Source organism: Pan paniscus, chromosome 15 (genome assembly GCF_029289425.2).
Source record: "Pan paniscus chromosome 15, NHGRI_mPanPan1-v2.0_pri, whole genome shotgun sequence".
Classification (NCBI taxonomy): Eukaryota; Metazoa; Chordata; class Mammalia; order Primates; family Hominidae; genus Pan; species Pan paniscus.
In genome coordinates, this window is record NC_073264.2 from 67,782,502 (window position 1) to 67,809,458 (window position 26,957).

Here is a 26,957-nt window from a genome sequence, read left to right on the forward strand (position 1 = left end):
TTTTTCTTGATTAGTCTAGCTACTGGTTTGTAAATATAGGTTATCTTTCGATAAAACCAGTGTTTCTTGTGATCCTTTGTGGGTTTTTGTCTCTATTTACTTCTGCTCTGATGTTTCCTTCTTCTTATTTTAGGTTTGGCTTGTTCTTCCTTTTCTGGTTTCTTGAGGTGCTTTGTCAGATTGATTAAGTGAAATTGTTCAAATGGTTTAAGTGTTTATTGCTGTAAACTTCCCTTTTAGTACTGTTTCTCAGTACACTATAAGTTTTTGGTATGCTGTTTCTATATTAATTTGTTTCAAGACTTTTTTGGTGTCTTTAAATTTCTTAATTGAACCATAAGTTTCTCAGGGTCTTTTCTCTTTTTTTCTTGATTAATCTTATTAATTTTTGATTTTCATGTATTTGTAGAATTTCCAAAGTTCCTCTTGTTACTAATTTCTAGTTTTACTCCATTATGGTTTGAGAAGACACTTGATATAATACTGATTTTTGAAAATTTCTTGAGGCCAGTCTTGTGGCCTAACATGTGGTCTGTCTTGTAGAATGTTCTATGTGCTGATGTCAAAAAATGGATCTAAAATGGTTTACAGGCCATATTTGGTCCAACAGCTGCAGTTGGACCAAATATGTTCTGTAAGCCATCTTTAGATCCATTTGGACACACATTTTTGAAGGATAACTTTGTTGGGTATAGTATTATTAATCAGTAGGTATTTTTTGTTTTAGTACTTTGCTTAAACCATTTTTTTTCTCTCTTGGCTTATAATGGTTCTGCTGAGAAATTTACTGTTAGTCTGAAGGGGATTCCCTTATATGTAACTTGATGCCTTTTGCTGTTTTTAGAATTATTTCTTTGTCTTTGACTCTTGGCAGTTTGAGAGATATGTGTCTCAGAGATGACATTTTTGGGTTGAGTATTTTGGGGACATTTGACCTTTCCAGATCTTGATGTCTGTCTCTGAAGATTTGGGAAGTTGTCAGCCATTATTTTACCAAATAAGTTTTCTATGCCTTTTCTACACTCATTTCCTTCTATAATTCACAAAATGTGAATATTTATTTACTTGATGGTTTCCCATGTCATGTAGGTTTATTCATTCTTTTTTTAAATTTTTTTTTCCTTTTGTCTGGGTTATTTTTAAAAACCTATCTTCAAGTGCTAAAATTATCTTCTGCTTGATCTAGTCGATTGTTGAAGCTTTCAATTGTATTTTTTTAATTTTAATCATTGAATTCTTGAGTTCCGGGATTTCTGTTTAGTTGTTTTTTATGACATTCTATTTAATTTCTCATTTAGATCACCAGTTGTTTTTTTTTCTGATTTATGTATATTTTCTATCTGTGTTCTTTTGTATCTACTAAGTTTTAAAAGATTATTATTTAAATTTGTTAAGGTATTTCATAGATTTTCTTTTGGGGCTCTGTTATTGGAGAATTATTGTGTTTCTATGGCAGTGTCATATTTCCTTTTTCATGTGTCTTGCATCCCTACATTGATAACTGTGTATATGGTTAGCAATTTCGTCTTTCAGTTTTCTGGATTAGCTTTTTTAGGTAAACTTTTTTCTGTAGACATATCTAGAGTGTCATTTGGGTAGAGTGTTTTGGCTTTGGTTCAGGTGGTTGCATTAGTGTAGTCTCTGTATGGTTACTTTGGCTGTAAATAATGTTAACAGTGTCTGCAGTTTCCCTAGGGCGTTCAGGTGAGGTTGTTCATGGAGTCAGAGACAAGACTTTCCTGGCGACATGGATATTTGGTGGGCTTGTTCTTTGGCTCCTAAGGGTTGTGCACAGGCACTGGCAGTGTTAGCAGTGGGTTGTTCTTGGGCTCCTGGGTGGTGATTGGAGGCACATGGTGGCCTTACCACTGGAGTTCATGAGGTCATCATTTGTGGTATGCACTAGGTGGGCCAGCCCTCAGGCCCGAAGTCTCCCTGTTTACACATTGACCGTAGTTGTAGCAGGCCCTGGTTGAGCCAGTCTTTGAGTTCACAGGTGGCACACATGGGTGCCTTCATTTTTAGATGGATATTTTATCAAGGTACAAACTTTTGGATTCAGAATTTATCTCAAGTATTTTAAACATATTGTCCCATTGTCTTCTGGATTTGATAGTTTCTGTTAAAAATTCAGCTTTAAGTTTTCTTGTTTTTCTTTTGAAAGTGATATGTCTTTTTTCTCCCTCTGACTGTTGTTAAAGTGTTCTTGTTATCTTTGATTTTCAGCATTTTGAGTGTTGGTTGTGGTTTTTTTCACCTTTGCCAGTGTGGTGTTTGCCATACTTCTTAAGTCAGAACATTAATATATTGTATCAGTTTTGGGCTAGTCTCAGCAATTTTTAACTTCTTCTGAAAGTATTGTTTCTCCTCACTTTCTGTCTGCTTTATTCTAACTGGAATTATATTTGTGTTGAAGTGTTTAATTCCCACATATCTCTTATGCTCTGTTCATTTCATTTCTTTCTCGCTCTGCTTCAGTGTGGATATTTCCTGCTGACCTATATTCAAATTCACTAATCTGTGCTTTGCTGTATTCAGTCAGTTATAAAACCCACCCACCAACTGCTTAATTGCAGATACTGTGTTTTTCAGATATAAAATCACTATTTAATTTTTAAAATAGATTTTCATTCTTTGTTGAAGTTTTCCTTTTTTCATCTACTTTGAAGATCTTTTTTAAAGTCCTTGTCTTCTAACTCTATATCATCTTTGGGTCTGTTTATATTTATTCTCTTTTCCCTTGATTGTTAGTCACATTTTGTGCCCCTTTCCATACCTTGTAATTTTCATCATATACCAAATATTGTTTATAATAGAGCAGCAGAAATTGAACTAAATATTATTTTTCTTCAATTCTGTATTAGAAAGATAAGATCAAGTGCTAATCACCTCAACTCAATTATGAATCTTACTGCATCAAGTCTGGGTGGCAGCTTTCGATACACTTAGAATGCCTTTGATTTTAAATGTCCTAATGACAAGAACTGTTGTGTTGCAGACTCTTCTGTCTGCTGACTTTGTATTTATATACTGTAAAATTGTTGGAGATTTTACTCTACCTTTCTGGTCCTGCTCCTTTTACTCATTTCCTCTGGCTCCCCACCCACTAAGGGGATGCTTTTGGTTGAGAGCAAATATCTTGTGGGAAGACCTATTAAAATTTTATCCTCACAGTGGTAGGCTCCATCTGTTCTAGTGTGACTTTGTCTTCTAATCACCACAACATTACAGGGATTATTATTTGCCCCATGGCCTGTTCTCCCAACTGCTGCCCCAAATCCTCTTAGGTAATTCTGGCACTCAGCAAATTTTTCAGGGAGAAAACTGTCTGTAATTTTGGACTTCATCAGATTCCAGTTTTTCATGCCAGCTTACAAATTATCAAGAGCTGTGCTGGTTTTTCTTTTCCTTAGTAGTGTCCTTCTTTCTTAGCTAGTCTGTCTAAATGGCAAATCCTTCCAGAAATTAAAATAATCAGCAGGATTAGCTGACTTAAGAGATATTAATCATCCTGCAAATTTAGTTTCTCCTTTCTATTTCCCTTGCTCGCCAATATTTTTAAAAATATGATTTTGTAGTTTGTCTCTTTTTTTCCTAGTTGTTGTGGGGGCAGTGACTTGCTACTGTGTACTAGTAAATTAATCTTGTAACAGTAAGAACAACATTTAGACCGACATGTTTATTATTTTATGTAATGTATTTATATAGAGTTTGTGTGCTTAAAGTAGTGGATTGTTATTGAAATGTTGGCTTGTTTAGAATATTAATATTTGTTGCTAAATTCACCAGGCCTATAAATAAATCAATAGTAATGTTTGGGGAAAAATGAAAAAAAAAAGCTATTTTTCATTTCAAAATGTCTTTTGGTCAGCAATAGCTTAAATGAAATGTAGACAAAAATTAATTTTTTTTTCTTTTCCCCATTCCTATTTAGTGAGTGATAGTTGCTTCAGGAATCTTGCAGAAGACCGCAGTGGGATAAATCTCAAAGATCTCGTACAAGATCCTTCTTTGTGAGTATTGTGCTTTCAGTATTAAGTATAAATTAAAACTTTATTATTAGTGTTCCTTTTCTCAAAAGAGTTTTATGTGAAAACTTATTTAAGGTACAACAATTTTTTCTTTTCTAATAATGCGTTTTACACATATTGAAGTCTGACAGAACAGTTCAGAAATAGAATAGATTTTAGAAGGAATGATGTCATGATTAATGATTGATTTTCAAGGAGGAATGCTGATGGCTGATGATATCTTGCCAATGTGGCAGTAGCTACTAGCCAAGAAACATGATTAGTAGTTGATTTGCTTGGGAAAGAGAGATTGAATTTGTTTACAACAATTTGAAGTTTTTTGAATATATTGTTTATAGTAATTATTTGTAATTATAATTAGAAATATAAAGTAGGTATTTGTTATAACAATATACATTTGAATATGTTAGATATATTTCTGATGTTTTACATATGGCACAAGAATTTTGGAGAGTTTGATAGATTTCAGTTTTTAATTTTTTTGCTCATCAGTCAGTCCCATTCTTTATTGGCATATCTTTCTAATACATATACTCTACAATAATGTCACTTTCTATTTCATAAATTTTTTTTTACACTTTTATATTTACTGGTAAATATGCATACTATCTATGAACATACCTTCCCAATAAGATCACTGTTTATTAAAAAAAATAATTAAAACTAGTTAAGCCTGCGAAGCAGAGTAAAGAAAATTGAATACTGCCAGGTGCCTTCTATAATGATACATATAATGCGTACAATTAAATATGTCCTAATAGGAAATTCATCTCCCAGATCACATGTAATATACCCTCCCACGGGAGTCACTAATAAGTCATTGAGAATTTTGTGAGGAATAAACACAAGAATATCTTGAACTTGAAGATTATTGATTCTTTAATGATTGACTAGTCATGTTAAAAAATATGAGAGTGCTGAAAATGTATTGAATATTGAAGTTTATATATGATGTCGTGAGTTCAGAATGCATTTCCAAGTCTACCTCTCTCCATTTTTTTCTTTTCTCAATCTTTCTTTTTCTAACTCAAAAGGATTGCAAATATTCCTCCTCCTTGATTTTTATCCCTACTATGAAGATTGACAGTTGTCCTTTGAGTCCTGTGAAAATTTAACCAACAATGTAATTATTCTGTTAGGATGTAAATATACCTAGTGAATAACATTTAATTGCATTAAGAGTTCTACTATCCTTATGGATATGGGTGGAAACTTTACAATTTCCTCAAAAGACTTTGCTTATTTGAATGAATAAAATAAATTACTGGCCAGGTGTGGTGGCTCATGCCTGTAATCCCAGAACTTTGGGAGGCTGAGGTGGGTGGATCACAAGGTCAGGAGATCAAGACCATCCTGGCCAACATGGTGAAACCCCGTCCCTACAAAAAATACAAAAATTAGCTAGGCGTGGTGGCATGTGCCTGTAGTCCCAGCTACTTGGGAGGCTGAGGCAGGAGAATCTCTCGAACCCGGGTGGCGGAGGTTGCAGTGAGCTGAGATTGCGCCACTGCACTCCAGCCTGGGCGACAGAGCGAGGCTCCATCTCAAAAAAAAAAATTATTATTGTATTATTTGTAAGATATGTTTTAGTAAAATAAGAATGTATATCTGTTTAATGCAACAATATGTTGAAAAAAATTTGCTCATATGAACTCCAATTATATAAAAGATTTGAAGAACTACACTTGAATAATGGATTATAATAATCAATTGTCATGTTTTGGAAAAACTTGTTGCTTCTTCCTGGAATGTAGAATAACATTCATCATTTAACCTACCACTAAATTCTATATTTAATTTTAGTATTCTAAAAAAAAAATTCATCTCAGACTACTTCATTGGAAGGACAAAATAATTCTCAGTGTACCTGTCTTAAAACAGCCGGAAATATCTTAATATAGCATCATTCTCTTAACCTGCCATTATCCTCTTGGATTAGTCTAGAATGTAAGAATGTCAGCATTCATGGAGAAAGAGTTTGTTTTTGCTCCTGCCTGCTTGGCTTTCTAAGGAATTTTTTCTTCATTAAGAACTGTCAGGATATACTATTGATGACTTGAATTCATATTTTAAAGATATATTTCTCATTAGGTAAAATATTTTAGAGAAAGAAATGCCCAATGTGGAAATATATATATATATATATATATATATTCATATTCTTGTGTTGTTATGATGGGAAATATTTTATTCTGAGTTCCTGTCTGATTGCAGTATTCATTTAGTATGTACATTGTAGGTGAGTATTTTTTTTTTTTAAGCTAGGTGCCTCTTTTCTGTCTCAGACTCTTGGCATAAATGTTCACTACTTTTCATTGATTCAGGTATACTAGATGGTCCTACAAGGAGTTGAATTGTTAATGGTGCAACATTGAATAGGAAGTATATCAGAAATATTTTTTTGTGTTTTTACAAAAATCTCTTCGGCCAGGCACAGTGGCTCACGCCTGTAATCCCAACACTTTGGGAGGCCGAGGTGGGCGGATCATGAGGTCAGGAGATCGAGACCATCCTGGCTAACACGGTGAAACCCCATCTCCACTAAAAATACAAAAAATTAGCCAGGCGTGGTGGCGGGCACCTGTAGTCCCAGCTACTCAGGAGGCCAAGGCAGGAGAATGGCATGAACCCAGAGGCAGAGCTTGCAGTGAGCAGAGATCGCCCCACCACACTCCAGCGTGGGCGACAGAGCGAGACTCCATCTCAAAAAAAAAAAAAAAAAAAACTCCTCCTCAAAAAATCACTGTCATTTGATAACTACTCCAGACTAGTCTGATGGTTATTAAAATTGTATACATGTCATTTTAATACATGTTCGAAATAAAAATTATTAGAATAAGATGTGTGTTGAGTGAATGCTATGTATGTTAATGTGCCTGGCAGATTTTTATTATGACTCACCCATTTGAACTGCTGATACTGAAAGGAGTTGATGGTAAATAAGAATTAAGAATTTTAGCCTCAATACTGTTAGAAAGGAAGACAGAATAATAGAGCAAGAAAAATTAGGCTAAGGAAGACCCAGGTTTATCTAGTCAATATTGATACTCAGAGTAGTGTATTATATGTCTTAATTGGATAAATGAGCAGATACAGAATTTCTGTGGACAAAGTACAGAAATAAAACTGTAATGAGTTTTATTAAGAATATATGATATAAAACAATGTTTAAACCAAGAGTAGGCAGAGCTAGATGAGGGGCTTACTGCATCAGAGATTGAAAGTGCAGAACCTAAACTGACTAATTCATACTCTGAATCTGTGTCAAGCTAATGGAACAATGATAGGTACTCTGTAATTTACTTTAACTGTATAGTACATACTCCAGTATTTTACTGCCATTGTAGTAAAACTTGTTACTGGGCTTGAATGAACCAAGTGAGCTATTGTGTGAACATGGCAGAGAGATGCCATGGGAGAAAAAAAATTTGAGAAAGTTATGAATCTCTAAGCAAGACTTTCTGGTCTTGCTACTAACTTTTCTTTTTTTTTTTCTTCTTATACTTTAAGTTCTAGGGTGCATGTGCACAAAGTGCAGATTTGTTACATATGTGTACATGTGCCATGTTGGTGTGCTGCACTCATTAACTCGTCATTTACATTAGGTATATCTCCTAATGCTGTCCCTCCCCCCTCACCCCACCCCACAACAGGCCCCAGTGTGTGATGTTCCCCTTCCTGTGTCCAAGTGTTCTCATTCTTCAATTCCCACCTATGAGTGAGAACATGCAGTGTTTGGTTTTTTGTACTTGGGATGGTTTGCTGAGAATGATGGTTTCCAACTTCATTCATGTCCCTACAAAGGACGTGAACTCATCCTTTTTTATGGCTGCATAGTATTCCATGGTGTGTATGTACCACATTTTCTTAATCCAGTCTATCATTGATGGACATTTGGGTTGGTTCCAAGTCTTTGCTATTGTGAATAGTGCTGCAATAAACATATGTGGGCCATGTGTCCTTATAGCAGCATGATTTATAATCCTTTGGGTATATCCCCAGTAATGGGATGGCTGGGTCACATGGTATTTCTAGTTCTAGATCCCTGAGGAATCGCCACACTGTCTTCCACAACAGTTGAACTAGTTTACAGTCCCACCAACAGTTGAAAAGTGTTCCTATTTCTCCATGTCCTCTTCAGCACCTGTTGTTTCCTGACTTTTTAATGATCGCCATTCTAACTGGTGTGAGATGGTATCTCATTGTGGTTTTGATTTGCATTTCTCTGATGGCCAGTGATGATGAGCATTTTTTCATGTATCTGTTCGCTGCATAAATGTCTTCTTCTGAGAAGTGTCTGTTCATATCCTTCACCCACTTTTTGATGGGGTTGTTTTTTTCTTGTAAATTTGTTTGAGTTCTTTGTAGATTCTGGATATTAGCCCTTTGTCAGATGAGTAGATTGCAAAAATTTTCTCCCATTCTGTAGGTTGCCTGTTCACTCTGATGGTAGTTTCTTTTGCTGTGCAGAAGCTCTTTAGTTTAATTAGATCCCATTTGTCAATTTTGGCTTCTGTTGCCATTGCTTTTGGTGTTTTAAACATGAAGTCCTTGCCCATGCCTATGTCCTGAATGGTATTGCCTAGGTTTTCTTCTAGGGTTTTTCTGGTTTTAGGTCTAACATGTAAGTCTTTAATCCATCTTGAATTAATTTTTGTATAAGGTGTAAGGAACGGATCCAGTTTCAGCTTTCTACATTTGGCTAGCCAGTTTTCCCAGCACCATTTATTAAATAGGGAATCCTTTCCCCATTGCTTGTTTTTGTCAGGTTTGTCAAAGATCAGATGGTTGTAGATGTGTGGCATTATTTCTGAGGGCTCTGTTCTGTTCCAGTGGTCTATATCTCTGTTTTGGTACCAGTACCATGCTGTTTTGGTTACTGTAGCCTTGTAGTATAGTTTGAAGTCAGGTAGCATGATGCCTCCAGCTTTGTTCTTTTGGCTTAGGATTGACTTGGCAATGTGGGCTCTTTTTTGGTTCCATATGAACTTTAAGATAGTTTTTTCCAATTCTGTGAAGAAAGTCATGGTAGCTTCATAGGGATGGCATTGAATCTATAAATTACCTTGGGCAGTATGGCCATTTTCATGATAGATTCTTCCTATCCATGAGCATGGAATAAATGTTCTTCCATTTGTTTATGTTCTCTTTTATTTCGTTGAGCAGTGGTTTGTAGTTCTCCTTGAAGAGGTCCTTCACATCCCTTGTAAGTTGGATTCCTCGGTATTTTATTCTCTTTGGAGCAATTGTGAATGGGAGTTCACTCATGATTTGGCTCTCTATTTGTCTGTTATTGGTGTATAAGAATGCTTGTGATTTTTGCACATTGATTTTATGTCCTGAGACTTTGCTGAATTTGCTTACCAGCTTAAGGAGATTTTGGACTGAGACGGTGGGGTTTTCTAAATACACAATCATGTCATGTGCAAACAGGGACAATTTGACTTCTTCTTTTCCTATTTGAATACCCTTTATTTCTTCCTCCTGCCTGATTGCCCTGGCCAGAACTTCCAACACTATGTTGAATAGGAGTGGTGAGAGAGGGCATCCCTGTCTTGTGCCAGTTTTTAAAGGGAATGCTTCCAGTTTTTGCCCATTCAGTATGATATTGGCTGTGGGTTTGTCATAAATAGCTATTATTATTTTGAGATACGTCCCATCAATACCTAATTTGTTGACAGTTTTTAGCATGAGGGGCAGTTGAATTTTGCCAAAGGCCTTTTCTGCATCTATTGAGATGATCATGTGGTTTTTGTCTTTGGTTCTGTTTATATGCTGGATTACGTTTATTGATTTGCGTATGTTGAACCAGCCTTGTATCCCAGGGATGAAGCCTACTTGATCATGGTGGATAAGCTTTTTGATGTGCTGCTGGACTCCCACACAATAATAATGGGAGACTTTAATACCCCACTGTCAACATTGGACAGATCAACGAGACAGAAAGTTAACAAAGATATCCAGGAATTGAACTCAGCTCTGCACCAAGAAGACCTAATAGACATGTACAGAAATCTCCACCCCAGCTTTGTTCTTTTTGCTCAGGATTGCTTTGGCTATTCAGGGTCTTTTATGGTTTCATACCAATTTTAGGATTATTTTTTCTATTTTTGTGATGAATGTCATTGGTATTTTGATAGAGATTGCATTGAATCTATAGATCACTGTTGGTAGCATGTTCATTTTTACAATATTACTTCTTTTTCTTTATTTTATTTGTTTTTTTTTTTTTTTTGAGACGGAATTTCGCTCTTGTTGCTCAGTCTGGAGTGCAATGGCTCAATCTCGGCTCACCGCAACCTCTCGCCTCCTGGGTTCAAGCGGTTCTCCTGCCTCAGCCTCTTGAGTAGCTGGGATTACAGGCATGTGCCACCATGCCCGGCTAATTTTGTGTTTTTAGTAGAGACAGGGTTTCTCCATGTTGTTCAGGCTGGTCTCTAACTCCTGACCTCAGGTGATCCGCCCACCTCGGCCTCCCAAAGTGCTGGGATTACAGGCATGAGCCACTGTGCCTGGCCAATATTATTTCTTTCAATTCATAAACATAGGATGTGTTTCCATTTGTTTGTGTCCTCTTCAATTTCTTTCATCAGTTTTTTAGTTTGTTTGTGTAGAGATCTTTCACCCTCTTGGTTAAATTTATTTCTAGGTACAGTTGATCCTTGAACAGTATGAGTATTTGGTGTATTGCTCCTGCATGATGTTGAAAATTTAGGTGTAACTTTTGACTTGCCAAAAACTTAATTACTAACTAATAAGCTACTGTTGACTGGAATCCTTAACAATGACATAAACAGTTGACTAACACATATTTCACATACGTATTACATACTGTATTCTTGAAATAAAGTAAACTAGAGAAAAGAAAGTATTATTAAGAATAACAAAATTAAGAAAAAGAAAAATATTTACTATTCACTAAGTCAAAGTAGATCAAGATATAAGTCTTTATGCTTTTCATCTTCACATTGAATAGGCTGATGAGGAGGTGGAGGAGGAGGAAGAGGAAAAGGAGTTGGTTTTGCTGTCTCAGGAGTGGCAGAGACAGAGAAGAGTTGTCAGGGAGGTAGAAGAGGCAGGCACACTCAAGTGTAACATTTATGGAAAAAAGTCTGCATGCATGTAAGTAGACCCATGCAGTTCAAGTCTGTATTGTTCAAGGGTCTAACTGAATTTTATTTTTGTATGTAGCTGCCATAAAATGGATTGCTTTTTCAGTTTCTTTTTCCACTGGTTTATTGCTGATGTTTAGAAATGGTACTTATTTTTTACCTTGATTTTCTGTCCTGCAAAAGTACTCAACTTGTTCATCAGTTCTAAGAGTCTTTGAGGGGAGTCTTTACTGTTGTCTATATGTCGTCTACAACATGGGAGATGAACGGGAACAAATTTCGATAGTCCTTTCCAATTTGGATGCCCTTTAATTCTTTCTCTTGCCTAATTGTTATGACTAGGACTTCCAGTACTGTGTTGAATGAAAGTTGTGAAAGTCCTTTGCAGGGACATGGATGAAGCTGGAAACCATCATTATCAGCAAAATATCACAAGGACAGAAAACCAAACACCGCATGTTCTCACTCATAAGTGGGAGTTTAACAATGAGAACAGATGGACGCAGGGAGTGGAACATCACATACCGGGGCCTGTCGGGGGGTGGGGGGCTGGGGGAGGGATAGCATTAGTAGAAATACTTAATGTAAATGACAAGTTGATGGGTGCAGCAAACCAACATGGCACATGTATACCTGTGTAACACACCTGCATATTGTGCACATGTACCCTAGAACTTAAAGTATAATTTTTTAAAAAAAGAAAAAGAAAGTGGTAAAAGTGAGCATCTTTTTTTTGTTCCAGAACTTAGAGGAAAAGCTTTTAACTTTTCCCAAGTCAGTGTGATGTTGGCTGTGGGTTTACTGTATATGGCTTTTGTTGTGTTGAAGTACATTCCTTCTGTATCTAACTTGGTGAGAGTTTTTATCAGGAAGGGATGTTGAATTTTATTACATGCTTTTTCTATGTTTATTGAAATGATTATATTGTTTTAGTCCTTCATTCCATTGATGTGATGTGTCATATTTATTGATTTGCATATGCTAAACCATCCCATTTATCTCACCCATTTATGCCTGGGATAAATCCTACCTGATGATGGTGAATTATCTTTTTAATATGCTGCTGGATTCTGTTTGCTTGTATGTTGTTGGTAATTTTTGCTTCTATGTTCATCAGGGATGTTGGTCTGTAGTTTTTGCATTTGAGTCCTTGGTCTAGTTTTAGTATCAGGGTAATGCTGGCCTCTTAGAATGAGTTTTGAAGAATTGCCTCCTTCTCAATTTTCTGGAAGTTTTAGAAATATTGATTTTAATTCTGCTTTAAATGTTTGATAGAATTCAACAGTGAAGCCATAGGGTCCCAGGCTTTTTTAAAATTACAAATTTAGTCACGTTAATTTTCAATTGGTTTGTTGGGGTTTTTCATTTCTTCTTGGCTCAGTTGTGGTAGGTTGTTTGTGTCCAGGACCATTTCTGCTAGGTTTTCTAATTTGTTGGCGTATAGTTGTTCATAATAGTCTTTAATGATTTTTATTTATGTGGTATCAATTTTTTGTCTCATTTTTCCTTTCTGATTTTATTTATTTGAGTCTTTTCTCTTTTTATCTTGGTTTATTTGGGTCTTTTCTCTTTTTGTCTTCGTTGGTCTAGCTAGTAGTTTGGCAATTTTATTGATCTTTTCATAAAACCAACTTTTTGACTTTTTTTATATGTTGTATTTTTTTCTCAATTTTACTTATTTCAGCTTGGATATTTTTTATTTTTTCTACTAATTCTTACAGTTTGTTCTTGATTTTCTTGTTCCTTAAGTTAGCTTGTTAGGCTATTTGAAAATTTTCTACTTAATGTTGAGGTTTATTGCTATAAACTTCTCTCTTGCTATAGTTTGTGATGTATCTCATATTTTTTGGTATGTTGTGTTTCTCTTTTCATTTGTTTCAAGAAATTTGAAATTTTTTTCTTAATTTTTTTATTGACCCACGTTCATTGTAGAACATGTTCTTCAACTTCCCTATATTCTCACAGTTTCAGTAGTTCCTTTTGTTGATTTCTAGTTTTATTTCATTTTTGCCAGAAAAGATACTTAATATGACTTCAGTTCTTTTAGATTTGTTGAGCCTTGTTTTGTGACCTAATGTGTGGTCTGTTCTGGAGAATATTCCATGTGCTGATGAAAAGTATGTGTATTCTGCTGCATTTGGGTGATATTTTCTCTAAAGGTTTGTTAGGTTCATTTGGTCTGAAGAACAGTTTAAATTCAATGACCTCTGTCACATGTTGAGAGTGGAGTGTTGAAGTCCCCATCTATTATTGTATCAGAATTTATTCCTTCCTTTAAATCTAACAATATTTGCTTCATATATCTGGTTGCTCCAATGTTGGGTGCATATTATATTTACATTTGTTATCTCCTTTACTGAATTAATCTCTTTATGATTATGTAATGACCTTCTTTGTTTCTTTTTAGTTGTTTTTTGTTTTTATGTTTGTTTGAGACACAGCCTCACTCCGTCGGTTTGTGTAAGTACACTCTATGAAGGTCACATAAGGTTGAAATAACCTGAGGATGCATTTCTCAGAATGTATCCCTGTGGTTCAGTGACATTTGACTGTAATGAGTGGCAAAGCAGTAAACCTTGGTCTGTATTATTCGAACTCCTATATGCTGACTCACTTACGTATTTCAGTGAAAACCCAAAGATTTTTATTTAGTGTTGAAGGCCTAAACCTCATTTAAAATTAAGTATAGGCTGGGTACAGTGGCTCACACCTATAATCCTGGCACTTTGGGAGACTGAGGTGGGAGGATCAGTTGAGCCCAGTAATTTGAGACCAGACTAGGCAACATAGTGAGACACTGTCTCAACAATTTTTATTTTTTATTTTTATTTTTAGATGGAGTCTCGCTCTGTCACCAGGCTGAAGTGCAGTGGCGCAATCTCGGCTCACTGCAACCACCGCCTCCTGGGTTCAAGCGATTCTCCTGCCTCAGCCTCCCGAGTAGCTGGGATTACAGGCACTCCCCACCACACCCAGCTAATTTTTGTATTTTCGGTAGAGACAAGGTTTCACCGTGATGGCCAGGATGGTCTCGATCTCCTGACCCTGTGATTCACCTGCCTTGGCCTCCCAAAGTGCTGGGATTACAGGTGTGAGCCACTGCACCTGGCCCATGAACATTTTTAAGTGATTTTAAAAATTTTTTAATGAATATTTTATAGTACATGAAAATTATATTTCAGTGTCTATAAATAGTTTTGTTAGGGAACACAGCCATGCATAATGTTTACCTACTATTCATGGCTGCTTTTGAATTATAATAGCAGAGATGATAAGTTGTAACAAGGATCATTTGGCCCACTAAGCTGAAAATGTTTATTATCCAGTCGTTTACGGAAAACGTTGCTGACAATCAGATATAGAGGATAGACTACAAAGTGAGCTAAATAATTTATCAGTATTCTGTTCAAGATAGTGTACACTGGGAGATTTTCAGAACTTTCTCTGATTGACATAGAATGGAAGCCAAAATTAAGATATAGGGTCTGCAGAAAACAAAACTAAACAAACAATAGCAAAAACTATCCAGTACTTTGGTTAGCAACCTCTAATCCAAAAAAGATAATAAAAGCTAGATAGCATTTTTCTTTTTCTATGTTTGACAATAAAATCAAATTTGGATTTGTCCATAAAACTCCTGAAATTCTATGCAAAATATATTTGTGAGCAACTGTTTGTTTTTCTGGGGCGAAAGTCCTTAGTTTTCCTTTGATTTTCTGTGGGTTTTGCAGATGCAAATAGGTTAAGGATTACTAATATATATAGTTAACTCCCAAATAAAGAGGTTTGAATATATCTTTACTTTACCTGTTAACCTTCTTATAGTCCTGGATGCTTTCTGTTATTTACCTCCTGACTGTAAAACATGCATTTTTTATTACTATTTTCTGACACACTTCATTGTCATATGCTCTGGTCATTAGGTATAAGTTTACATGGAAGGGGTGAGGAGTATGATGAGGTACTAACATTTATCAACTACCTGCTAGGAACTAAACAGGTGCTTTATGCCTAGTTTTTAATATGATGTTTCATAATTCTGTTAGACATGCTGAGTAATTTGAAATTCAGAGAAGTTAAATATCTGCAGATACACTATCTGTAGATTCTCTAGTAGTAGGCCTGGGACTCCAACCTACGTCTCTCTAATAAGTCCTAAATTATCCTGGCTCCTCTATACAACCAGGAGAGAGAACACAGAAAGCAAGTGGGGAACACAGATGTCTACCTTTTTTTCGTATTGAACAGTTTTCTATAATATTTGCTATTTCTAATTACCATTTTTATATGACCATTGGTGCATATAAACTATATGACATTTTGGTCTCTATGAGCATTAAAAGGATAAAGACATTGTATTAGATTGCTTGAATTGAATGGCTTGTATTGTTGTTATGAAATACCAAAGAAATCTTTATAATATTTGGAATTAAAATATTACCAAGGAAGTAACCCTGAACTGAAGCTTATATAGAGCACTTGTTTGAATTATAGTGTTACATTTTTTATGTTTATTCATACTAGGTAGTAATTCTCTCACCTTATGATTTCATAGCTTCATTGCACTTTAAAAAATTATAAGCATGGCATTGAACTATTGTTTATGTGGGTAACATCTATTGATATTTACTATGTTAAAGAATAAAATTATTTAATTCACATAAAATATAAATAAGCCCACTACATATTAAAATAAATAATATAATGAAAAATAGCTGTGTATTTCAAAACTCCCAAAATAGTCAAAATATTAACAGTTTTTTTACATTTTGTAAATCTCTATAATCTCTGGCTTAATAAAAGATAGCTAAATTTTCAAATAACTGTTTCTATGTTTAATCTGTTGTAATATGTTTTTGTTGAAATTTGTGAGGAAAATTATGCTTGGAACAATTATGTAACTTGGAAGGAATATTTTAATAACTTTTTCTAATGAATATGGATATTATTTGTTTTGCTATTTTACTCAAACTGGACAATAATGATAGACAGTTTCTTAAAGGTAAGTGTAGTAGTCAGAGTTCTCCAAGAAACAGAACCAATGATTGATTGATTGATTGATTGATTGATAGATAGGTAGATACATACATACATATATACATACGGGATTTATTAGGAGAATTGACTCATGCAGTTATGGAGGCTGAGGACTTTCCTGACTGGCCATCTGTAAGCTGGAATTCTGATGTCTTAGGACAAGAGAAATTTATATCCCAGCTCCAGAAGAGAGAGGAAATAGCCTATTTGCTCTATTTGGGTCCCCTCTAATTGGGTACGTCTGCCCACATTGAGGGCAGATCTTACTTACTCAGCCTATGGACTCACTTGTGAATCTCCTCTGGAAACATTCTCACAAGCATACACAGAAATAATGCTTTATCAGTACTCTGTATAATCCTTCAACCAGTCAAGGTGGCCCCAAAAATTAATCATCATAATAAGTAACAATGTGGAATTCAAAGCCATATTAAGGACATTTTCATAATACTCTGTTAAGTTAAAATCTGTTGGTCCACCAGAGTAGCCAATACAATATTGAAGAATAAGAAAAAAGTTGGAGGACTTGACACTATACAGCTTCAAGATTTATTATAAAGCTGTGGTGATAGGGGCAGTGTAGTATTGGCAAAATAGACAAATAGATCAAGGAAAAAGAATAGCCCAGAAATAGACCCATATAAATATAGTTGCTGTGGTCTGAATGTATATATCTGCCCAGAATTCATATGTTGAAGCTTAACCCCCAGTGTGAGGGCATTTGAAGGATGAGGCCTTTGGGAGGTGATTTAGTCATGAGGGCAGAGACCTCATGAATTGGATTAGTGTCCCTAATAAAAGAGGCCTGAGACAGGCCCCTTTCCCCTACCACCATATGCGATTATAGCCAGAAGACAGACATCTATGAATCAGGAAGTAGGCCTTCACCTGAATTTCTTGGCACCTTGATCTTGGACTTCCAGACCTGCAGAACAGTGAGAAATAAACTTCTTTTGTTTATCAGCCACCCAGTCCATGGTATTTTTTAAATAGCAGCTCAAATAGACTTAAGACAATGTTCAACTGATCTTTGAAAAAGGAATAAACAAAATACAATGGAGCAAAGACAGTTTTTTTAACAAATGGTGCTGGAACACCTGGACATCTGCATGCTTTAAAAAATTGAATCTGGACGTAGACCTTACACCCTTAAAAAAATTAATTCAAAGTGGATCATAGGACTACATATAAAACACAAAACTATAAAACTGCCAGACAATAATATAGGAGAAAGCCTAGGTAACCTTGGGTATGGCAGTGATTTTCAGCTCTAAAGGTACCATCCACAAAAGAAAATATTGGTAAGCTGGGCTTCATTAAAAACTCTGCTCTACAAACACAATGCCATGAAATGAAAAGAGAAGCCACAGACTGGGAGAAATATTTTCAAAAGACACATCTGATAATATACTATTACTTAAAAATATACAAGAACTCCTAAAACTCAGCAATAAAAAAATGAACAACCCTAGGCCGAGCGCAGTGGCTCACGCCTGTAATCCCAACACTTTGGGAGGCCAAGGCAGGTGGATCACTTAAGGTCAGGAGTTCATGACCAAGCCTGGCCAACTTGGTGAAACCCCATCTCTACCAAAAATACAAAAATTAGCCATGCGTGGTGGTGCACGACTGTAATCCCAACTACTCAGGAGGCTGAGGCAGGAGAATGGCTTGAACCCAGGAGGCGGAGGTTTCAGTGAGCCGAGAACATGCCACTGCACTGCAGCCTGGGCAACAGAGCAAGACTCTGTCTTAAAAAAATAAATAAATAAAAATAAAAATAAAAATAAACCCTATTGAAAAATGGGCCAAAGACCTTAACAAACACCTCACCAAAGAAGATATACAGATGTCAAATAAGTATATAAAAAGATGTTCTACATTTTATGTCATCATGGAAATGCAAGTTAAAACAACAGTGAAATATTACTACATATCTATTAGAATGGTCATAATCTGGAATACTGACAATACCAAGTGCTGATGAGGATGTGGAGCAAGAAACTCATTAATTGCTGGTGGGAATGCAAGATGGCATAGCCACTTTGGAGGACAGTTCAGTGGTTTTTTAACATGCATTCCAGCAGTTTTGCCCCTTGGTATTTATCCAAATGTGTTGAAAATGTACATCCACACAAAAATCTGCACATAGATTTTTATAGAAACTTTATAAATGACAAAACTTGGAAGCAACCAAGATAACCTTCAGTGGGTGAATGGATAAGTAAACTGTGGTACATCCAGATAATGGAATATTATTCAGTGCCAAAAAGAAATGGGCTATCAAACTATGAGAAGATAAGAAGGAAACTTAAATGCATATTACTACATCAAAGCAGCCAATCTGCAAAAGCTACACATTGTAAGTATCCAGCTCTATGACTTTCTGGAAAAGGCAAAACTATGAAGATAGTAAAAGAATCAGTGCTTGCCAGAGGTTAGAGAGGAGGAAGGGATGAGCAGGCAGAGTACAGAGGATTTTTAGGGCAGTAAAACTACTCTGAATGATACTACAATGAAGGAAACATGTTATGATGCATTGTCTAAACCATAGAATATACAACACTGAAAATGAACCCTAATGTAAACTGTGGACTTTGGGTGATAATGATGTGTCAGTGGAGGTTTATCAGTGGTAATAAATGTGCCACTTCGTTGGGGTATGTTGATAATGGGAGAAGCTATGCATATTGCAGTACAAGGGATATATGGGAAATTATATGGAAAAATTTCTCACTTCCTAAAGATGCTATGAATTTCTTTTTCCTTTAAAGAAGTTTATGCAGATTTGTGGTTATCACATAAACAAAATTAACCATAAAAGAGTAATCCTCATTAGAAAAATATTTAAGTCACGTTTTTAAAGTCTGCTCAATTTTGCTGTAAACCTGAAACTAATCTAAAAATGTAAAGTTTTGTTTTACTATCCATTAGCCTTGAGTCTTCCAATTCTGGAAAGATGGAGTAAATGTACTTTGGTCTATTCCTAATGCTAAGTACAACTGAAAGTCCTAAGAAATAATGTGGTGGTGTGTTCTTGTTTTTGTGTGTGTGCCTCATGTATTTTATACTTGGAGCTGAAGCAGCTGACAACCTAGAAATATCGAAAGACACTGACAAATAGCTTCAACAAAAGCTTTCTCTGTTTAGCCAAAGGGCGTAGAAACCATACCAAGTCAGAAAGCTCATACTATAACCACCCTACTCCTGCCAAACACTACAGAAAAACTGTGGTCCTACACCAACCCATGCCAGCAAAAGTTGAGTGGGGAGCCTGGATTCTCACCCTCACTAGACTGTGATGAAGTACCCCAATTTGTGGTCCCCTGAAAGGGTCTCAGAACCTCTGGTATTCAAGATCACTGCTTTGAGACTTTAAGCTTTACTACTAAATGAGTTAAATTTCTCACTTCCTAAAGATGCTATGAATTTATTTTGTTTTTCCTTTTAAGAAATGTATGTAGATTTGTGGTTTATCACATAAAATTAACCATAAAAGAGTAGTCCTCATTAGAAAAATATTTAAGTCACTTTTTTAAAAAGTCTGAATAGTTGAAGTTTATATTTCACCAAGTGATAATTTATTTTTGTCAATTTTGTGGGAAAGTAATGACTTATTATCTGTTTATAAACAAAATTTCTACACACTAATATTTTACATTTGAATACATGTGTAAATTTCTTTACTCCTATATTTGTCCCTCACAGGAATCCACATCTTCACCTCATCTTTTAATAAGTACTAGTATGTTTTGTTGACTACTGAGGCATTTTATAGTTAGTCTACTTAAATATTAGTTGGATTTATACCAAAAAGTTATCTAAAATAATATTGTCAATGATGAATTGTATTAAACAAATGTGTTTGACTGCTCTGTAATTCAGCATTTATAATTTGCCTTAGTTATGTAGTATGTTGTGTGACTTCACAGTATCAGGTTTTGTGAACTTCTGTAAGCATCCTTTCTGAGAAAGCAAATGGGAAAAGTATAATTTTTTACTACTTGTAATTTTGGATAATTGTTGTATATAAGAATGTTTACTATTAAAGGCACAAGATGAAATGTAGACTCAACAGTATTGAATGATGTTAAGAACAAATTAGATTGGAGATACTGGTGTAGTGTTTTTCTCTGGCTTCTGTCATGTGAACTTTCATTCTTATATTGGATAGATGGTGGATATTTAAAAGTATGGTCTAATCTAGGGGTTGGCAAACTATGATCCACAGGTCAAATCTGGCCTGCTACTTGCCTTTTTTTTTTTTTTCTATTTTCTTTTTTCTTTCTTTTTTTTTTTTTTTTTGAGATGAGGTCTACCTCTTTCACTCAGGCTGGAGTGCAGTGGTGCAATCATGGCTTACTGCTGCCTCAGCCTCCCAGGTTCCAGTGATCATCTCACTTCAGCTTCCCAAGTAGCTGGGACTACAGGCATGTGCCACCACAGCTGGCTACTTTTTACAATTATTATTTATTGTAGAGAGAGGATCTCTCCATGTTGCCCAGGCTGGTCTCAAACTCCTGGGCATAAGAGATCCTCCTGCCTCAGCCTCCCAAAGTGCTGGGAATGAGCCACTGTGCCCAGCCTGCTGCCTGGTTTTATAAATAATATTTTCATCTTATGAAATTGAAAAATATGACCCATTCGAAAGCACTTTGGAAATTGTGAAATAAATATTTATTAAATGACTAATTTCAAGTATCACAAATAGTTATTTAAATAATAATACATTATACAGAAAATATATGGATTTTGCCTGAAATTTCATCACAAGTTAAAAAATACATTTTGAAAAGGGATATGATGAATTTTGTTAATGTTAGTCTTTAAACTGAGTCATTCTGCTTGAGCATTTCAAAATGGAGAAAAAGGTTAAATACTTGCTGAATAAGATTTGTCCTCTGATTTGCTTCTGGTCTGTCACTATTTTGTAGATAACTTGAAATCTGTGTGAAATTACAGAATTCATAGGTAAAAAGGGGATGTAATATTTTTTGGAGAAAATTGAACTATATGTTCAGTGAATGTAAACTCTTCTTACTGATGTTGTCATACTCTTTTAAAAGTAGCAGATACCTGGGACTAATTATTCAGGATTTATTCTGAATCAGAGAAATCCAGTGCTTATGTTTACTCAATAAAACTGCTATTTTAAAAGAAATATTTTTATCTTTGGAAAGACAATGATACATGAAAATTGAAGTTTTGTTAGAACACAGTCTTACTCATTCACCTATGTATTACCTATGGGTGGTTTCACTGTACAACAGCAGAGTTGAGTAGTTTCATATGTCACTCAAAGCCAGAAATACAGTCATCCATCCTTTGGTATGTGTTGGGGATTGTTCCAGGACCCCTGCATATACCAAAATCTGCATATACTCAGTCCCTCCATTCGGCTCTGGGGAACCTGCATGTATACAAAACATTGGCCCTCCATATATGCGGGTTTTGCATTTCATTAATTTGATCTATGTTTGGTTGAAAAAAATCTGCAGATAAGTGGAACCAAGGAGTTCAAACTTGTGTTGTTCAAGGGTAAACTGCATTTTGACTGTCTTTACAGAAAAAGTTTATTGACCCGTGGTGTAGATAAGAAATCATTGTGACCTGAGTAAGAATATTAGTCAATGTAACTCCTTCAAGATAATGAAAAGAGTACTGAGCTATGATTTAAACTTACTGCAGAGAAGTCTAGCATATTCCAGTTATCAGCAGTGTAGCATGATAACTAAATTACTTGACCTTTCAGAATCTTAGTTTTCTCAATTGTTAAATGAACATACTGATACTATTCTACTCACTTCACAGTCTTAAAAGGGATAGCATTAGGAGATATATCTAATGCTAAATGACGAGTTAATGGGTGCAGCACACCAACATGGCACATGTATACATATGTAACAAACCTGCACATTGTGCACATGTCCCCTAAAACTTAAAGTATAATAATAATTAAAATAAATAAATAAAAGAAAATAATTTAAAAATAATAAAAGGTAAGTGATGATAATATTATATTAAATATGGTGATAGAATTGCTGGATAATTTAATCAGGGAATGCTAAAAAGATAGTACTCGATGTTGATAATTTCATAAGCTTTTCATTATGTCTTTGTGAGTATATAGTTCATTAGAATTGTTATAAGAAGTTGTTGTTGAATAATTTCAGGTCAATGTGGAAGAAGATGTCTGGTATTTTAAAGTATTCTGTTTTAGAACAAAATCCAGCTTTTTAATAGCGCATGCAAGACCAGTAATGATCTGATTACTTCCTGGCTCTTCAACTTCACCTCTCACTATTTGCTGTTTTTATACTATTTGTATAAATGATGGAATTAGAGAGAGAAAGGCTAAGATAATAGGAGTGAAACAAACATCTATGCCAGACAGAAGTAAACTATGGCTGTGTTTGTCATGATTTGTTTTTACAATCTGGTTGTTTACAGAAACAAAGCAACAAAAACTAAATATGAAATTAAATAATGAAGAAGCTATGCCGAAGGATGTTTAAAATTTGAAAAAACAACTTTATAAGAACCTTTATGTTTTCTTATGACTGGATAACTACTATTTTTTTAAATTAATCTTAATTTTAGAGACTATAAAAGGAGAGAGATTACATATAGGAACTTTTCCTTTTGGAAACAATTAAAATTGTGTGTCTTATACGGGCTATTCAACATGATATAAATGTGGAAAATCTACTTACAGAAAAATTTCTGAGGTTATAGTGTTAAATGTTTTCTATTTCTGTAGAGGATATTCAAAGAAAAATTGGTATCAGTAAAATGGACAACTGCACAAAACCCTATTTGTTTTTAGGGGAGGAGGTGAGAGATTGAGGTGGGACTATACATTTTCAAAGAGAGAGGCACTTAGCTACTAGAAATTTAACGAATATTTTATTTTTGACACACATACTGGAATTTCTAAACTGTGTGAGAGAAGTAAAATAATTTTACAGTTAAAATTATATGAAAGAAGTAGATTTGTGATTTAGATTTAGAGGGAAAACCTAACAGTAATACATGTACGCATGTTGGCTGTTGCTGTTTTGAATTTATTTCTCCCTTATGATCTAATTTAAATTTGTATTTTTTTACTTAGTAAATTATTGGTCTGGGACAACTCGGGGATGAAGGATTTTACTTAATTTTTCTAAATTAGCACTTCTGCTATTGTCTTTGCATTTATTATTCATCCTAGAATAGAACAAATATCCAGTTAAAAATCTTTATTATGACCGGATGCAGTGGCTCACTCCTGTAATCCCAGCACCTTGGGGGCCGAGGCGGGTGGATCATGAGGTCAAGAGATCGAGACCATCCTGGCCAACATGGTGAAACCCCGTCTCTAGTAAAAATACAAAAATTAGCTGGGCGTGGTGGCGTGCGCCTATAGTCCCAGCTACTTGGGAAGCCGAGGCAGGAGAATCGCTTGAATCCGGAGACAGGGGTTGCAGTGAGCCGAGATTGCACCACTGCACTCCAGCCTGGCAACAGAGCAAGACACCATCTAAAAAAAAAACTATATTATTTCTCAATTATTTTTATTTCAGTTATATCACAACTATTTGAAATTTGCTTATGAAGCTACCAAAGAGTACATGCACAGAAAGGAAACCTTATGCTTGCCCTGCCCTGCCATCCAGTTTTCCTTCCCTAAAAGCAACCTCTGTTACAGAGGTTATCTGTGCATGCGCACATGTGCACACACACAAATGTGAATGTACAGATACATATATACATATGTATATATGCATATTTACATATGCATGTAAGTGCAATATGTACATATTACACATTTGAATAAAAATACATCTTACAAAAATGTATACTGTTGTGCATATTTCTCTTTTTTTTACAATATCTCAAATATGTTTCATATCTAAACAGACATCACTTTTTAATAGCTGCACAGCATCTTGTTTATTTATAACTAATACATAATAACTGTACATTTGGGTGCGGCCATGATGGCTGACTAGAAACAGTAGCAATTGGATGCTCCCATCAAAAAGAACCATAATAAGTGTGTGAAACCTTCACCTGCAACCAAGGTATTCAGGCTCTCTAATCAGAAATGACTAGGTGGCTGGTGTGATCCACGGAGAGAAAGGAAGAGCAATGTGGTGTGGCAGCCCACTTGGGAGCCACACAGGGCAGGGTAGCCCCTACCCTGCAGCCAAGGGAAGACAGTGAGTGAGCCTGCTAACCAGCTGGGGAAACTGCTTTTTCCACGGAACTGTGCCACCCATGGATCAGAAGATCACACTCGTGAACCCACGCTACCAGGGCCTAACATTTCAACCCCAGAGCCATGTAGATTCTCAACAGCCTCTCAGCTAGAATCTACTTAAGCCTACCAAGCTCCTGGGGGGAGGGGCGACCAACACCACAGCTATGGCTGCCTACTGTCTAAGCCATTTGAGATCCTTGGGGTAAGGGCAGCAGCCAGCGCTGAGACTCACAACTGCCTAGCATGCTAAGCTCCCTGGGCGGGGTAAGGGTGGCATCTATCTCTATAGCTCCAGGCTGTACTTCTCCCCTCCTGGAGCCAGGGAGGCTGGACAGCTTGGTCCCAAGACATGTCCTCCACAGCCCAACACACCAGCTGTGGCAGACTGTGGCCACAGTGCCTCTTCAGGTGTGACCATGACTCATCCTTCCTCACTGGGTGGGGCTTCCCTGCAGGAACTCCAGAAACTCCAGCCAGAGGCTCAGGGACAGAACCCAGATCTCCCTGGGCTTGAACCCCTAGGGGAAGGAGTCGCCACAGTCTCTGTGGACCAGCAGACTTTGCCTTTCCTCCTGGTAGTTTTGGGGAATCCAGGCAGCCCAGATGAGTGGGTTTTCCCCCAGTGAAGCACAGCCCTTCCCCCAAGGGACAATCTAAGTACTTCATTAAACAGGTCCTGTTCCCTGTGCCACCCAACTGGGTGAGACCCTCCAAAAGGGATTGTCAAAAACCCTATACAGGAGCGATCCTACTGGCATCAGATTGGTGTCCCTTGAGATCAGAGATCCCAGAAGAAGGAGCAGGCACCCATCTTTGCTGTTCTCCAGCCTCCTTGAGACATCTCCAGATGTGAGAGCGAACCAAATGAATAGGGCCTGAAGTGAACCCCCAGCAAACCACAGCAGCCATAGAGAAGAGGGACCTGACCATTGAAAAACAATCAAAGAGAAAACAACAACAACAGCATCGACAACAACAACAACAACAAAAAGCCGTCATGAAAACCCCATCCAAGGGTCAGCATCCTCAAAGATTGAAATTAGACAAACTCATGAAGATGAGAAAGAATCAATGAAAAAATGCTGAAAACCCAAAAGGCCAGAGTGCATCTTCTCTAAATGATTATAACAACAGCAAGGAACCTGATAGAGGATGAGATGGACAAACTAACAGGAGTAGTCTTCAGAAGATGGGTAATAAAAAACTACATGGAGCTAAAGGAGCATGTTCTAACCCAATGCAACAAAGATAAGAACGTTGATAAAAGGTTAGAGGGGCTGCCAACTGAATAACCAATTTAGAGAGGAGCATAAATGACCCTATGGAGCTAAAAAACACAGCATGAGAACTTCATGAAGCATACACAAGAATCAATAGCCGAATCGACCAAGTGGAAGAAGGGATATCAGAGTTTGAAGACCACGTTGCTGAAATAAGGCATGCAGACAAGAGTAGAGATAAAGAATGAAAAGGAATGAACAAAACCTCCAAGAAATATGGGACTTCAGCGTTTAAAAAGACCAAATCTATGATTAACTGGAATACCTGAAGGAGATGGGGAGAACAGAAAGAAGCTGGAAAACACACTTCAGGATAATATCCAGGAGAACCTCCCCAACTTAAGACAGGCCAACATGCAAATTCAGGAAATACAGAGAACACCACTAAGATACTCCACAAAATCAACCCAAAGACACATAATCATCAGATTCTCCAAGGACAAAATGAAGGAAAAAGTATTAAGGACAGCCAGAGAGAAGGGCCAGGTCACCTACAAAGGAAGCCCGTTGGAATAATAGCGTAACTCTCAGCAGAAACCCTACAAGCCAGAAGAGATTGGGGGCCAATATTCAACATTCTTAAAGAAAATAATTTTAAACGCGGAATTTCATATCTAGCCAAACTAAACTTCATAAGCAAAGGAGAAATAAAATCCTTTCCAGAGAAGCAAATGCTGAGGGATTTTGTTACCACCAGGACTGCCTTGCAAGAGCTCCTGAAAGAAGCACTAAATATGGAAAGGAAAAACCGGTATCAGCCACTGCACAAACACTCCAAAATGTAAGGACCAATGACACTATCAAGAAACTGCATCAACTAGTGTGCAAAATAACCAGGTAGCATCATGATGACAGGATCAAATTCACACATAATAATACTGACCTTAAATGTAAATGGGCTAAATGCCCCAATTAAAAACACAGATTGGCAAATTTAATAAATTTTCAAGACCTATTGGTGTGCTGTATTCAGGAGGCCTATCTCAAGTGCAAAGACCCACATAGGCTCAAAATAAAAGGATGGAGGAAAATACACCAAGCAAATGGAAAGCCAAAAAAAAAAAAAAAGAAAGAAAGAAAAAAAAGGGGCAGGAGTTGCAATCCTAGACTCTGACAAAACAGAGTTTAAACCAACAAAGATCAAAAAAAGACAAAGAAGGGCATTACATAATGGTAAAGGGACCAATTCAACAAGAAGAGCTGACTATTCTAAATATATATGCACCCAATACAGGTGCACTCAGATTTATTAAAC

At 36.2% G+C, this 26,957-nt stretch overlaps 1 protein-coding gene across 26 annotated transcripts in view; it reads left to right on the top strand.

Moving 5' to 3' along the window:
* The window catches only part of GPHN (gephyrin), a 675,135-nt gene that overhangs the window by 172,073 nt on the left and 476,105 nt on the right, over positions 1 to 26,957 (top strand). For all 26 annotated transcript variants that reach the window (XM_034937122.3, XM_034937124.3, XM_034937127.3 and 23 more), the window contains exon 2: positions 3,935 to 4,013. In XM_034937122.3, the coding sequence (XP_034793013.1) occupies positions 3,935 to 4,013 (79 nt within the window). The remainder of the gene's footprint in view (positions 1 to 3,934; positions 4,014 to 26,957) is intronic.